Source organism: Falco peregrinus, chromosome 18, assembly GCF_023634155.1.
Source record: "Falco peregrinus isolate bFalPer1 chromosome 18, bFalPer1.pri, whole genome shotgun sequence".
Taxonomy (NCBI): Eukaryota; Metazoa; Chordata; class Aves; order Falconiformes; family Falconidae; genus Falco; species Falco peregrinus.
This window is the reverse complement of record NC_073738.1, coordinates 932,624-948,201: the sequence shown is the minus strand read 5'-3', so window position 1 is coordinate 948,201 and position 15,578 is coordinate 932,624. Positions and strand designations below refer to the sequence as shown.

Here is a 15,578-nt window from a genome sequence, read left to right as displayed (position 1 = left end):
GCATGCCACCAGATGCCTGCATACCCCGTGGAGGGAGAGGAGGGGTTGCAGAAAACGTGTCCCCACCGGCTGGGGCTCCTCCCTGGCCGTCAGGCGATACACCTTCTCTTGGCATTAGTGCTTCATCATGTCGTCTTTCCCAGGCCCCAAAGGCCTCCTCACCTTGGAGCACAACCCGGCACCACTGGAGAGGCAAGTGAACTTCCCCCAGCTCTCCCAGGGGTGACGGCTGGCAGGACCCTGCCGTGCCACGTGCGTGGGGTTGCTCAAGGTGGGGGTGGGCTCGGAAGGCACGAAACCAGCTCTCAGACTACATCGAGGAGGTGATGCTCTTCCCTGCCCTGCAGACATGGAGGCAGCTGGGACGCGTCCCAGGAGGGCAAGGCGATGCCTGCAGTAGGCAGGCTTCCTGGGATAGACTCTCCCTACCCACGGCCAGTCACACTCTAATTTTGGGTTGGCGTGTGTCAGCCCTTTGGCACGAGGCCAAGCCAGGAGCGCGGGCTGCCTGCAGGCCCGTGTCCCATCAGGGCTGAGGGCACTGCTTGCGCACCCCCAGAGGCTGCCACGACAGGGGTTGTCTTTGCCAAGGAAAGCAGCAAATGTCTTCCAGAAAGGGAAGTTTTCCTTGGGCGGAGCCATTTGAAACCGGCCGCGCAGCCCACCTGCCCATAGAGGCAATGATCAGCGACTGCTGGCGCGAGCAGAGGGGCAGGGAGGGACAGTCCTGCCCAGGGAGAAGGACGCGGCCTGTCCTCATTTGGAGAAGCTTTGGGCACTCAGGGGAGGACGGCATTGGTGGGAAGACATGTGCACCCTCCTGCACAGGGTTTTGAGAACAACCTCACTGTATCGCCTGAGAATGATGTCCTCCATCTGCACAGAGCCCTCCAGTGCTCAGGGGCATGTCTTCTGGCCATGTTGACATGGTCCTGCTCAGGAAATCCTTGGGCTCCTCATCCCAATCTTCAAAAGAGCCTCCGTGCCCTAGTGGTCATGTCAGAAATGAGGAAATGAAATGGCAGCACTGACGGAAACCAAAACACAACATGTGCCATTAGGTAGGACATTTTGCTTTGGAGGTGAGCCTGCTGGAAAATTACTGCCCGCGTGCAGTGACTGTGCGCCTGGGGCGGTGCAGAAGCAGTATAAAAGCAGGCCCTTCTCCTCACTCTCTCATCCACTTCTCTCGCCTCCGTCTCCTTGTGAACAAGGTGAGTCTGAAGACCTTTCTCCGCCTCCTCCTCCTCTGGGATTTCTCGGCACAGAGCTGCTGGTTTCTCCTACCGTGGGTCCTGGAGCAGCTTTCATGGCACAGGGAATGGGGCTGAAGTTGTGGCGTGGGGAGCGGCTGGGTCTCGGTTGAGGTGTCTCCTGAGCTATGGGCTAGGTGGGAAGGTGCCTGGGCTTGGTCCCTCACGGCAGGGCACTTTTGGGCCATAGGGAAGAAGCAGCCCCTGTGCCTCCCTACACAGCCTCCAGCTCTCGTCTCCAGCTCGTGCCTTGGCTCCCTCGTTGTGGTATGACAGGCTGCTCCTCACCCAGCCCCCATGCCCTGCTTCTCTCTCCCAGGTGCACCTCCAGCCCCAAGCCATGTCCTGCTACAGCCCGTGCATGCCCTGCCGGCCCTGCGGCCCGACCCCGCTGGCCAACAGCTGCAACGAGCCCTGTGTCAGGCAGTGCCAGGACTCCAATGTCTTCATCCAGCCCTCCGCCGTGGTGGTGACCCTGCCCGGCCCCATCCTCAGCTCCTTCCCGCAGAACACCGCCGTGGGCTCCTCCACCTCCGCTGCCGTTGGCAGCATCCTCAGCTCTGAGGGAGTGCCCATCAACTCCGGGGGCTTCAGCCTCTCTGGCTTGGGCAGCGGCATTTGCGGCAGGAGGTGCTTCCCCTGCTAAAGCTGCTCCTGGCACTGAGGCCTCCGCTCACATCACCCTCCTTTCCCTCTTTCGACTCATTAAAGTTCTGGTGCATCCCAGCCTACGCCTTCGTGTCATCCTTTGCCCTGCAGATGCTCTCCCAAGATGCCCAGTGAAAGAGACGCATGTTGCTCAGGGCTGGGGCTGGGAGGGGGTTACGGGGGATGCTTTTGCAGTGCTTGTCAACGCAGGCTGGCATTGAGTATGCTTAGTCATGCCTTGGCTGACCTGCTGGTCTCTAAATTTATCTGCCTGTTTGCGTTGGGATAGGATTAGCCAATGTAGTTCAGTGACTGCTATCCACTTTGTTGTGCACACCTTTTTGTTTTCCTTGCTAGGCTCAAGTCCATGATGCAAGTAGTCAGGAAGGAACATGTTATTGAGAAGACATGGGTTCAGGCTTCCCAGGGCACACCAGGAGAAGCCATCCTATCCACAGTGTTCTCAAAATGAGCGACGCAGTGCAGTGGTTTGCCTTATCATAGAACCATATTATCATGGGGTGGTTTGGGGTTGGAAGAGACCTTTAAAGATCACCTAGACCAACGCTCCTGCCATGGCCAGGGATATCTGTCACTACGTCACGTCACGCAAAGCTCCGTTGAACCAGACCTTGAACGCTTCCAGCAATGGGTCATGCCGTCATTCTCCGGGCAGCCTTTTCCAGTGTCTCACCACTCTCATCGTAACATATTTCTGCCTTATGTCCAACTTAAGTCTACCCTGTTCCAGTTTGAAACTGTTGCGTCTTGTCCTATCACCCCAGGCCTTGATTAAATGTCCTCTCCGGCTTTCTTCTAAGTCCCCTTTATATATCGAAAGGCTGCAACAAGGGCTCCCCAGAGCCTTCTCTCCTCCAGGCTGAAAACCACAAACTCCCTCAGCCCTTCATCCCAGGAGACCTATTGCAGGCCTCTGATGCCTTTTGTAGCCCTTCTCTGGGGCTGCGCTAACAGGTCCATGGCTTTTTTTATACTGGGAACGCCAGGCTGGACGCACTACTCACATTGCTGGCTCGTCTCCAGTTTTTTCAGCCACCATTGTCCATAAGCCCTTCTCCACAGGGCTGCTCTCAACCATTTCTCCTCCAGTCTGCATCGACGTTGAGGACTGCCCCAACGCAGGTGCAGCGCCTTGCACTTGGCCTTGTGGAAGCTGCTTTTGAGGTAACACCATCAAAGCAGGTGCAACTCCCAGCACTCTTCCCAGACACCGAGGACTGCCATCAACAGCCTGGGCTATATGAGCAGGAGCACAGCCAGGGGATCGATGGGAGCGACGGTCCTGCTCTGCTCGGCACTCATCTGACAGCATGTAGAACACTGTGTCCCATTTTGGGCTCTAACGCAAGAAAGGTTTTGACCAAGTGGTGTGAGTTCAGCGGAGGGTGGCCAGGATGGTGAGAGGGCTGGAGCACTTGGTAAGGGAGCAAAGGCTGGCGGCATGGGGCTCGCTGAGCGTGGAGAAGAGAATGCTTTGGTGGGAGACCTACAACCACGCCTGGAGTAGCTGTGGTCACTGAAGAGCATTGAGTCATCCTCTCCAGCCCCAGATAGGAAGAGAAATATAGGAAGAAAAGGGTCAGCCACCCGAGGCATGACTAAGTATACTCAAAGCAAGCCTGTGTCACTGCACAGCCACCCCCAACAACCCCCTCCCAGCCCCAGCCCTGCGTCTCTTTCACTGGGCATGTTGGGAGAGCATCTGCAGGGCAAAGGATGACACGAAGGCATGGGCTGGGATGCAGCAGAACTTTAAAAGAGTTGAAAGGACCAGTAATGGGGAAAAGCGACTCAGCTAGGTCGCCGAGGAGACAGGCAGTGTGAAGGAGCTCTCCTGAATGCTTTTTGGAAGGAAAAAAAGATTGCAAAAAGCATCACTGAAGCATCTGCAAGACCACAAGGCCTGTGGACCACAGCTGATGTATTCCCAAATCTATTGACAATGTATTCCCAAAGATGCCGTGGCAGTATATTCTCTACTGTTCTCGTGCTTTTGTTTTCCACCTGCACTTCTCATCACGCCGCAACTCTGAATCTCAACGCTGTGGGTAGCACAGGTTCTCCTAGGCTCTCCTGGGAAGGTCTTGCCACTGCCTTGTCAATGACATATTGATCTCTCGTCCTCCTGACTACTTGCTTCACAACGTTGAGATGACCAAGGAAAAAGAAAAGTAGACAGCAATGCGCAAGTAATACATGAACTACCTTGGGTCATTCTATCCCAGTAGAGTCCATGTAGGCAGAGAAGTTTAGAAACCAGAGGGTACACCCAACTCACCACTAAGCACACTCAAGGCAAACCTGTGCTGACAACGGCTGCACAGCCATCCCCAACAACTCCTTCCCAGAACCAGCCCTGAGAAACAGCTGTCTCACTGGGCATGTTGGGAGAGTGTGTGCTGAAAAAAGGATGACATGAAGGCGTGGGCTGGGATGCACCAGAACTTTAATGAGTCAAAAGAGGGAAAGGAGGGTGATGTGAGCGGAGGCCTCAGTGCCAGGAGCAGCTTTAGCAGGGGAAGCACCTCCTGCCGCAAATGCCGCTGCCCAAGCCAGAGAGGCTGAAGCCCCCGGAGTTGATGGGCACTCCCTCAGAGCTGAGGATGCTGCCAACGGCAGCGGAGGTGGAGGAGCCCACAACGGTGTTCTGCGGGAAGGAGCTGAGGATGGGGCCGGGCAGGGTCACCACCACGGCGGAGGGCTGGATGACGACATTGGAGTCCTGGCACTGCCTGACACAGGGCTCGTTGCAGCTGTTGGCCAGCGGGGTCGGGCCGCAGGGCCGGCAGGGCATGCACGGGCTGTAGCAGGACATGGCTTGGGGCTGGAGGTGCACCTGGGAGAGAGAAGCAGGGGAAATCAAAGCACAGAGGATGGTTGAAGAGCAGCCTGTCACCCTACAATGAGGGAGACCCCTTCCCTCAGAGCAAAAGTGCCCCACCGACACTGACAAAGCCCAGGGAGGTCTCAACCTAGCTCATAGCTCAGGAGACCCCTCAGCCAAATCTCAGCCCTTCTCCATGCCACACTTTCTGCTCCTTTTCCCTCTCCCATGGCAAGCAGCCTCAAAACACAGCACAGGACAAAGGGTAGGTATGTGCTGAGAAATCCCAGAGGAGGAGGAGGCGGAGGAAGAGGAGGTTAAGAGTCAAGCATGAGATGAAGACAAAAAGCGCCTCAAACTCACCTTGTTCACAAGGAGACGGAGGCGAGAGAAGTGGATGAGAGAGTGAGGAGAAGGGCCTGCTTTTATACTGCTTCTGCACCGCTCCAGGCGCACAGTCACTGCACGCGGGCAGTAATTTTCCAGCAGGCTCACCTCCAAAGCAAAATGTCCTACCTAATGGCACATGTTGTGTTTTGGTTTCCGTCAGTGCTGCCATTTCATTTCCTCATTTCTGACATGCTTGCTCTGCCGTGCAAGTGCCTTTCATGTGCTGGGATGAGACGCCCAGGGGTATCCTGGGCAGGACTGTGTCAGCGTGGGCAGAGGATGGCTCCTCAGTGGTGGAGGAGTCCCGCGCAGGCAGGGGATGTTGGCTTGGGGCAGTGAAGTGCGAGTGTTTGCAGCTCCCTTGGCAGGAAGAGGCCCAGCTGTGCTCCACGCCGCACGTGTCAGCAAGCACCCGCAGACTCCTCGTTTTAAGGACGTGCCGTGTGCTTCTCTCTCTTCCCTCTGCCTCCGCTCGCTCCCACGGTCACTAGCCATGGCGTCTCCAGGCAGCCGGGCTGTGCCAATGGTTTCAGCCGTGTTCCTCTTGATGCCCTTTGCTCTGGGGAGAACATTTGCCAAGCTGCCCGAGTACGCAGGGCTGGTCTTCGGAAAGCCAAAGCCCACCTGGTGTTCGATCAGGCAAGGCACGTGGAGGGCACTGAGGAGATCTTCTTCCACAGAGGTCAGCAGCAAGGCTTGGCCAAAGTCAGCTGCAGCGCTGAATGGGGCAGCTTCACCGGGCACAGGGGTTACAGGCAAGGCGGAGGTGCTGCGGGGGTTCGTGGCCTTGGTCTTCAGGTTTTCAGATTCAGTGATGTTGAACCTAGAGGCTTTCTGCATGCAAACATGACACTATCCACCTCTTTAAGCATTGTAATTGTTTTATGGAAAATACAGTTAAGGACTTACAGTGATAAGCAGAGACAGCTTTGGGACAGGCTGGCAAGGTTATTTCTTCCTCCTGTGCAGACCAAGTCATCTGGAAAGCCATCTGAGCTCCTGGCAAGAGCTGCTGTCGAGGGACCGGGCCTCTGCCATTCCTTGGCAAGTCTGGGGCAGGGAGAGTCTTACCCACAGTCGAGGAGGATCCGGTGTGGGGACATTTAAACCGATTGGAGAGACACGAGTGCATGCCACCAGATGCCTGCATACCCCGTGGAGGGAGAGGAGGGGTTGCAGAAAACGTGTCCCCACCGGCTGGGGCTCCTCCCTGGCCGTCAGGCGATACACCTTCTCTTGGCATTAGTGCTTCATCATGTCGTCTTTCCCAGGCCCCAAAGGCCTCCTCACCTTGGAGCACAACCCGGCACCACTGGAGAGGCAAGTGAACTTCCCCCAGCTCTCCCAGGGGTGACGGCTGGCAGGACCCTGCCGTGCCACGTGCGTGGGGTTGCTCAAGGTGGGGGTGGGCTCGGAAGGCACGAAACCAGCTCTCAGACTACATCGAGGAGGTGATGCTCTTCCCTGCCCTGCAGACATGGAGGCAGCTGGGACGCGTCCCAGGAGGGCAAGGCGATGCCTGCAGTAGGCAGGCTTCCTGGGATAGACTCTCCCTACCCACGGCCAGTCACACTCTAATTTTGGGTTGGCGTGTGTCAGCCCTTTGGCACGAGGCCAAGCCAGGAGCGCGGGCTGCCTGCAGGCCCGTGTCCCATCAGGGCTGAGGGCACTGCTTGCGCACCCCCAGAGGCTGCCACGACAGGGGTTGTCTTTGCCAAGGAAAGCAGCAAATGTCTTCCAGAAAGGGAAGTTTTCCTTGGGCGGAGCCATTTGAAACCGGCCGCGCAGCCCACCTGCCCATAGAGGCAATGATCAGCGACTGCTGGCGCGAGCAGAGGGGCAGGGAGGGACAGTCCTGCCCAGGGAGAAGGACGCGGCCTGTCCTCATTTGGAGAAGCTTTGGGCACTCAGGGGAGGACGGCATTGGTGGGAAGACATGTGCACCCTCCTGCACAGGGTTTTGAGAACAACCTCACTGTATCGCCTGAGAATGATGTCCTCCATCTGCACAGAGCCCTCCAGTGCTCAGGGGCATGTCTTCTGGCCATGTTGACATGGTCCTGCTCAGGAAATCCTTGGGCTCCTCATCCCAATCTTCAAAAGAGCCTCCGTGCCCTAGTGGTCATGTCAGAAATGAGGAAATGAAATGGCAGCACTGACGGAAACCAAAACACAACATGTGCCATTAGGTAGGACATTTTGCTTTGGAGGTGAGCCTGCTGGAAAATTACTGCCCGCGTGCAGTGACTGTGCGCCTGGGGCGGCGCAGAAGCAGTATAAAAGCAGGCCCTTCTCCTCACTCTCTCATCCACTTCTCTCGCCTCCGTCTCCTTGTGAACAAGGTGAGTCTGAAGACCTTTCTCCGCCTCCTCCTCCTCTGGGATTTCTCGGCACAGAGCTGCTGGTTTCTCCTACCGTGGGTCCTGGAGCAGCTTTCATGGCACAGGGAATGGGGCTGAAGTTGTGGCGTGGGGAGCGGCTGGGTCTCGGTTGAGGTGTCTCCTGAGCTATGGGCTAGGTGGGAAGGTGCCTGGGCTTGGTCCCTCACGGCAGGGCACTTTTGGGCCATAGGGAAGAAGCAGCCCCTGTGCCTCCCTACACAGCCTCCAGCTCTCGTCTCCAGCTCGTGCCTTGGCTCCCTCGTTGTGGCATGACAGGCTGCTCCTCACCCAGCCCCCATGCCCTGCTTCTCTCTCCCAGGTGCACCTCCAGCCCCAAGCCATGTCCTGCTACAGCCCGTGCATGCCCTGCCGGCCCTGCGGCCCGACCCCGCTGGCCAACAGCTGCAACGAGCCCTGTGTCAGGCAGTGCCAGGACTCCAATGTCTTCATCCAGCCCTCCGCCGTGGTGGTGACCCTGCCCGGCCCCATCCTCAGCTCCTTCCCGCAGAACACCGCCGTGGGCTCCTCCACCTCCGCTGCCGTTGGCAGCATCCTCAGCTCTGAGGGAGTGCCCATCAACTCCGGGGGCTTCAGCCTCTCTGGCTTGGGCAGCGGCATTTGCGGCAGGAGGTGCTTCCCCTGCTAAAGCTGCTCCTGGCACTGAGGCCTCCGCTCACATCACCCTCCTTTCCCTCTTTTGACTCATTAAAGTTCTGGTGCATCCCAGCCTACGCCTTCGTGTCATCCTTTGCCCTGCAGATGCTCTCCCAAGATGCCCAGTGAAAGAGACGCATGTTGCTCAGGGCTGGGGCTGGGAGGGGGTTACGGGGGATGCTTTTGCAGTGCTTGTCAACGCAGGCTGGCATTGAGTATGCTTAGTCATGCCTTGGCTGACCTGCTGGTCTCTAAATTTATCTGCCTGTTTGCGTTGGGATAGGATTAGCCAATGTAGTTCAGTGACTGCTATCCACTTTGTTGTGCACACCTTTTTGTTTTCCTTGCTAGGCTCAAGTCCATGATGCAAGTAGTCAGGAAGGAACACGTTATTGAGAAGACATGGGTTCAGGCTTCCCAGGGCACACCAGGAGAAGCCATCCTATCCACAGTGTTCTCAAAATGAGCGACGCAGTGCAGTGGTTTGCCTTATCATAGAACCATATTATCATGGGGTGGTTTGGGGTTGGAAGAGACCTTTAAAGATCACCTAGACCAACGCTCCTGCCATGGCCAGGGATATCTGTCACTACGTCACGTCACGCAAAGCTCCGTTGAACCAGACCTTGAACGCTTCCAGCAATGGGTCATGCCGTCATTCTCCGGGCAGCCTTTTCCAGTGTCTCACCACTCTCATCGTAACATATTTCTGCCTTATGTCCAACTTAAGTCTACCCTGTTCCAGTTTGAAACTGTTGCGTCTTGTCCTATCACCCCAGGCCTTGATTAAATGTCCTCTCCGGCTTTCTTCTAAGTCCCCTTTATATATCGAAAGGCTGCAACAAGGGCTCCCCAGAGCCTTCTCTCCTCCAGGCTGAAAACCACAAACTCCCTCAGCCCTTCATCCCAGGAGACCTATTGCAGGCCTCTGATGCCTTTTGTAGCCCTTCTCTGGGGCTGCGCTAACAGGTCCATGGCTTTTTTTATACTGGGAACGCCAGGCTGGACGCACTACTCACATTGCTGGCTCGTCTCCAGTTTTTTCAGCCACCATTGTCCATAAGCCCTTCTCCACAGGGCTGCTCTCAACCATTTCTCCTCCAGTCTGTATCGACGTTGAGGACTGCCCCAACGCAGGTGCAGCGCCTTGCACTTGGCCTTGTGGAAGCTGCTTTTGAGGTAACACCATCAAAGCAGGTGCAACTCCCAGCACTCTTCCCAGACACCGAGGACTGCCATCAACAGCCTGGGCTATATGAGCAGGAGCACAGCCAGGGGATCGATGGGAGCGACGGTCCTGCTCTGCTCGGCACTCATCTGACAGCATGTAGAACACTGCGTCCCATTTTGGGCTCTAACGCAAGAAAGGTTTTGACCAAGTGGTGTGAGTTCAGCGGAGGGTGGCCAGGATGGTGAGAGGGCTGGAGCACTTGGTAAGGGAGCAAAGGCTGGCGGCATGGGGCTCGCTGAGCGTGGAGAAGAGAATGCTTTGGTGGGAGACCTACAACCACGCCTGGAGTAGCTGTGGTCACTGAAGAGCATTGAGTCATCCTCTCCAGCCCCAGATAGGAAGAGAAATATAGGAAGAAAAGGGTCAGCCACCCGAGGCGTGACTAAGTATACTCAAAGCAAGCCTGTGTCACTGCACAGCCACCCCCAACAACCCCCCTCCCAGCCCCAGCCCTGCGTCTCTTTCACTGGGCATGTTGGGAGAGCATCTGCAGGGCAAAGGATGACACGAAGGCATGGGCTGGGATGCAGCAGAACTTTAAAAGAGTTGAAAGGACCAGTAATGGGGAAAAGCGACTCAGCTAGGTCGCCGAGGAGACAGGCAGTGTGAAGGAGCTCTCCTGAATGCTTTTTGGAAGGAAAAAAAGATTGCAAAAAGCATCACTGAAGCATCTGCAAGACCACAAGGCCTGTGGACCACAGCTGATGTATTCCCAAATCTATTGACAATGTATTCCCAAAGATGCCGTGGCAGTATATTCTCTACTGTTCTCGTGCTTTTGTTTTCCACCTGCACTTCTCATCACGCCGCAACTCTGAATCTCAATGCTGTGGGTAGCACAGGTTCTCCTAGGCTCTCCTGGGAAGGTCTTGCCACTGCCTTGTCAATGACATATTGATCTCTCGTCCTCCTGACTACTTGCTTCACAACGTTGAGATGACCAAGGAAAAAGAAAAGTAGACAGCAATGCGCAAGTAATACATGAACTACCTTGGGTCATTCTATCCCAGTAGAGGCCATGTAGGCAGAGAAGTTTAGAAACCAGAGGGTACACCCAACTCACCACTAAGCACACTCAAGGCAAACCTGTGCTGACAACGGCTGCACAGCCATCCCCAACAACTCCTTCCCAGAACCAGCCCTGAGCAACAGCTGTCTCACTGGGCATGTTGGGAGAGTGTGTGCTGAAAAAAGGATGACACGAAGGCGTGGGCTGGGATGCACCAGAACTTTAATGAGTCAAAAGAGGGAAAGGAGGGTGATGTGAGCGGAGGCCTCAGTGCCAGCAGCAGCTTTAGCAGGGGAAGCACCTCCTGCCGCAAATGCCGCTGCCCAAGCCAGAGAGGCTGAAGCCCCCGGAGTTGATGGGCACTCCCTCAGAGCTGAGGATGCTGCCAACGGCAGCGGAGGTGGAGGAGCCCACGGCGGTGTTCTGCGGGAAGGAGCTGAGGATGGGGCCGGGCAGGGTCACCACCACAGCAGGGGGCTCGATGACAAAGGTGGAGTCCTGGCACTGCCTGACACAGGGCTCGTTGCAGCTGTTGGCCAGCGGGGTCGGGCCGCAGGGCCGGCAGGGCATGCACGGGCTGTAACAGGACATGCTTCAAGGCTGGAGGTGCACCTGGGAGAGAGAAGCAGGGCATGGGGGCTGGGTGAGGAGCAGCCTGTCATGCCACAACGAGGGAGCCAAGGCACGAGCTGGAGACGAGAGCTGGAGGCTGTGTAGGGAGGCACAGGGGCTGCTTCTTCCCTATGGCCCAAAAGTGCCCTGCCGTGAGGGACCAAGCCCAGGCACCTTCCCACCTAGCCCATAGCTCAGGAGACACCTCAACCGAGACCCAGCCGCTCCCCACGCCACAACTTCAGCCCCATTCCCTGTGCCATGAAAGCTGCTCCAGGACCCACGGTAGGAGAAACCAGCAGCTCTGTGCCGAGAAATCCCAGAGGAGGAGGAGGCGGAGAAAGGTCTTCAGACTCACCTTGTTCACAAGGAGACGGAGGCGAGAGAAGTGGATGAGAGAGTGAGGAGAAGGGCCTGCTTTTATACTGCTTCTGCGCCGCCCCAGGCGCACAGTCACTGCACGCGGGCAGTAATTTTCCAGCAGGCTCACCTCCAAAGCAAAATGTCCTACCTAATGGCACATGTTGTGTTTTGGTTTCCGTCAGTGCTGCCATTTCATTTCCTCATTTCTGACATGCTTGCTCTGCCGTGCAAGTGCCTTTCATGTGCTGGGATGAGACGCCCAGGGGTATCCTGGGCAGGACTGTGTCAGCGTGGGCAGAGGATGGCTCCTCAGTGGTGGAGGAGTCCCGCGCAGGCAGGGGATGTTGGCTTGGGGCAGTGAAGTGCGAGTGTTTGCAGCTCCCTTGGCAGGAAGAGGCCCAGCTGTGCTCCACGCCGCACGTGTCAGCAAGCACCCGCAGACTCCTCGTTTTAAGGACGTGCCGTGTGCTTCTCTCTCTTCCCTCTGCCTCCGCTCGCTCCCACGGTCACTAGCCATGGCGTCTCCAGGCAGCCGGGCTGTGCCAATGGTTTCAGCCGTGTTCCTCTTGATGCCCTTTGCTCTGGGGAGAACATTTGCCAAGCTGCCCGAGTACGCAGGGCTGGTCTTCGGAAAGCCAAAGCCCACCTGGTGTTCGATCAGGCAAGGCACGTGGAGGGCACTGAGGAGATCTTCTTCCACAGAGGTCAGCAGCAAGGCTTGGCCAAAGTCAGCTGCAGCGCTGAATGGGGCAGCTTCACCGGGCACAGGGGTTACAGGCAAGGCGGAGGTGCTGCGGGGGTTCGTGGCCTTGGTCTTCAGGTTTTCAGATTCAGTGATGTTGAACCTAGAGGCTTTCTGCATGCAAACATGACACTATCCACCTCTTTAAGCATTGTAATTGTTTTATGGAAAATACAGTTAAGGACTTACAGTGATAAGCAGAGACAGCTTTGGGACAGGCTGGCAAGGTTATTTCTTCCTCCTGTGCAGACCAAGTCATCTGGAAAGCCATCTGAGCTCCTGGCAAGAGCTGCTGTCGAGGGGACCGGGCCTCTGCCATTCCTTGGCAAGTCTGGGGCAGGGAGAGTCTTACCCACAGTCGAGGAGGATCCGGTGTGGGGACATTTAAACCGATTGGAGAGACACGAGTGCATGCCACCAGATGCCTGCATACCCCGTGGAGGGAGAGGAGGGGTTGCAGAAAACGTGTCCCCACCGGCTGGGGCTCCTCCCTGGCCGTCAGGCGATACACCTTCTCTTGGCATTAGTGCTTCATCATGTCGTCTTTCCCAGGCCCCAAAGGCCTCCTCACCTTGGAGCACAACCCGGCACCACTGGAGAGGCAAGTGAACTTCCCCCAGCTCTCCCAGGGGTGACGGCTGGCAGGACCCTGCCGTGCCACGTGCGTGGGGTTGCTCAAGGTGGGGGTGGGCTCGGAAGGCACGAAACCAGCTCTCAGACTACATCGAGGAGGTGATGCTCTTCCCTGCCCTGCAGACATGGAGGCAGCTGGGACGCGTCCCAGGAGGGCAAGGCGATGCCTGCAGTAGGCAGGCTTCCTGGGATAGACTCTCCCTACCCACGGCCAGTCACACTCTAATTTTGGGTTGGCGTGTGTCAGCCCTTTGGCACGAGGCCAAGCCAGGAGCGCGGGCTGCCTGCAGGCCCGTGTCCCATCAGGGCTGAGGGCACTGCTTGCGCACCCCCAGAGGCTGCCACGACAGGGGTTGTCTTTGCCAAGGAAAGCAGCAAATGTCTTCCAGAAAGGGAAGTTTTCCTTGGGCGGAGCCATTTGAAACCGGCCCGCGCAGCCCACCTGCCCATAGAGGCAATGATCAGCGACTGCTGGCGCGAGCAGAGGGGCAGGGAGGGACAGTCCTGCCCAGGGAGAAGGACGCGGCCTGTCCTCATTTGGAGAAGCTTTGGGCACTCAGGGGAGGACGGCATTGGTGGGAAGACATGTGCACCCTCCTGCACAGGGTTTTGAGAACAACCTCACTGTATCGCCTGAGAATGATGTCCTCCATCTGCACAGAGCCCTCCAGTGCTCAGGGGCATGTCTTCTGGCCATGTTGACATGGTCCTGCTCAGGAAATCCTTGGGCTCCTCATCCCAATCTTCAAAAGAGCCTCCGTGCCCTAGTGGTCATGTCAGAAATGAGGAAATGAAATGGCAGCACTGACGGAAACCAAAACACAACATGTGCCATTAGGTAGGACATTTTGCTTTGGAGGTGAGCCTGCTGGAAAATTACTGCCCGCGTGCAGTGACTGTGCGCCTGGGGCGGTGCAGAAGCAGTATAAAAGCAGGCCCTTCTCCTCACTCTCTCATCCACTTCTCTCGCCTCCGTCTCCTTGTGAACAAGGTGAGTCTGAAGACCTTTCTCCGCCTCCTCCTCCTCTGGGATTTCTCGGCACAGAGCTGCTGGTTTCTCCTACCGTGGGTCCTGGAGCAGCTTTCATGGCACAGGGAATGGGGCTGAAGTTGTGGCGTGGGGAGCGGCTGGGTCTCGGTTGAGGTGTCTCCTGAGCTATGGGCTAGGTGGGAAGGTGCCTGGGCTTGGTCCCTCACGGCAGGGCACTTTTGGGCCATAGGGAAGAAGCAGCCCCTGTGCCTCCCTACACAGCCTCCAGCTCTCGTCTCCAGCTCGTGCCTTGGCTCCCTCGTTGTGGTATGACAGGCTGCTCCTCACCCAGCCCCCATGCCCTGCTTCTCTCTCCCAGGTGCACCTCCAGCCTTGAAGCATGTCCTGCTACAGCCCGTGCATGCCCTGCCGGCCCTGCGGCCCGACCCCGCTGGCCAACAGCTGCAACGAGCCCTGTGTCAGGCAGTGCCAGGACTCCAATGTCTTCATCCAGCCCTCCGCCGTGGTGGTGACCCTGCCCGGCCCCATCCTCAGCTCCTTCCCGCAGAACACCGCCGTGGGCTCCTCCACCTCCGCTGCCGTTGGCAGCATCCTCAGCTCTGAGGGAGTGCCCATCAACTCCGGGGGCTTCAGCCTCTCTGGCTTGGGCAGCGGCATTTGCGGCAGGAGGTGCTTCCCCTGCTAAAGCTGCTCCTGGCACTGAGGCCTCCGCTCACATCACCCTCCTTTCCCTCTTTTGACTCATTAAAGTTCTGGTGCATCCCAGCCTACGCCTTCGTGTCATCCTTTGCCCTGCAGATGCTCTCCCAAGATGCCCAGTGAAAGAGACGCATGTTGCTCAGGGCTGGGGCTGGGAGGGGGTTACGGGGGATGCTTTTGCAGTGCTTGTCAACGCAGGCTGGCATTGAGTATGCTTAGTCATGCCTTGGCTGACCTGCTGGTCTCTAAATTTATCTGCCTGTTTGCGTTGGGATAGGATTAGCCAATGTAGTTCAGTGACTGCTATCCACTTTGTTGTGCACACCTTTTTGTTTTCCTTGCTAGGCTCAAGTCCATGATGCAAGTAGTCAGGAAGGAACATGTTATTGAGAAGACATGGGTTCAGGCTTCCCAGGGCACACCAGGAGAAGCCATCCTATCCACAGTGTTCTCAAAATGAGCGACGCAGTGCAGTGGTTTGCCTTATCATAGAACCATATTATCATGGGGTGGTTTGGGGTTGGAAGAGACCTTTAAAGATCACCTAGACCAACGCTCCTGCCATGGCCAGGGATATCTGTCACTACGTCACGTCACGCAAAGCTCCGTTGAACCAGACCTTGAACGCTTCCAGCAATGGGTCATGCCGTCATTCTCCGGGCAGCCTTTTCCAGTGTCTCACCACTCTCATCGTAACATATTTCTGCCTTATGTCCAACTTAAGTCTACCCTGTTCCAGTTTGAAACTGTTGCGTCTTGTCCTATCACCCCAGGCCTTGATTAAATGTCCTCTCCGGCTTTCTTCTAAGTCCCCTTTATATATCGAAAGGCTGCAACAAGGGCTCCCCAGAGCCTTCTCTCCTCCAGGCTGAAAACCACAAACTCCCTCAGCCCTTCATCCCAGGAGACCTATTGCAGGCCTCTGATGCCTTTTGTAGCCCTTCTCTGGGGCTGCGCTAACAGGTCCATGGCTTTTTTTATACTGGGAACGCCAGGCTGGACGCACTACTCACATTGCTGGCTCGTCTCCAGTTTTTTCAGCCACCATTGTCCATAAGCCCTTCTCCACAGGGCTGCTCTCAACCATTTCTCCTCCAGTCTGTATCGACGTTGAGGACTGCCCCAAC

General features: G+C 56.7%; 3 protein-coding genes and 2 pseudogenes across 3 annotated transcripts; 3 read left to right on the top strand and 2 right to left on the bottom strand.

The window, feature by feature from the left end:
* The first annotated feature begins 127 nt into the window (after positions 1-127).
* On the top strand, positions 128-1,899 carry LOC129782664 (feather beta keratin-like). The gene is made up of 3 exons (XM_055790095.1): positions 128-196; positions 1,062-1,214; positions 1,573-1,899. Exons 1-3 carry the CDS (start codon positions 128-130, stop codon positions 1,897-1,899), a joined length of 549 nt encoding a protein of 182 aa, XP_055646070.1.
* A 2,532-nt stretch (positions 1,900-4,431) lies between these two features.
* Positions 4,432-5,976, bottom strand: LOC129782663 (uncharacterized). Its single transcript, XM_055790093.1, has 3 exons — positions 5,629-5,976; positions 5,110-5,262; positions 4,432-4,758 (listed from the first exon to the last, which is right to left on the bottom strand). The coding sequence occupies exons 1-3, from the start codon at positions 5,974-5,976 to the stop codon at positions 4,432-4,434; spliced, it is 828 nt and encodes a 275-aa protein (XP_055646068.1).
* Positions 5,977-6,391: 415 nt separating this feature from the next.
* On the top strand, positions 6,392-8,163 carry LOC129782661 (feather beta keratin-like). The gene is made up of 3 exons (XM_055790088.1): positions 6,392-6,460; positions 7,326-7,478; positions 7,837-8,163. The coding sequence occupies exons 1-3, from the start codon at positions 6,392-6,394 to the stop codon at positions 8,161-8,163; spliced, it is 549 nt and encodes a 182-aa protein (XP_055646063.1).
* A 2,533-nt stretch (positions 8,164-10,696) lies between these two features.
* Positions 10,697-12,248, bottom strand: LOC129782660 (uncharacterized; annotated as a pseudogene).
* A 416-nt stretch (positions 12,249-12,664) lies between these two features.
* LOC129782659 (feather beta keratin-like) lies at positions 12,665-14,437 on the top strand (annotated as a pseudogene).
* The last annotated feature ends 1,141 nt before the right edge of the window (positions 14,438-15,578 follow it).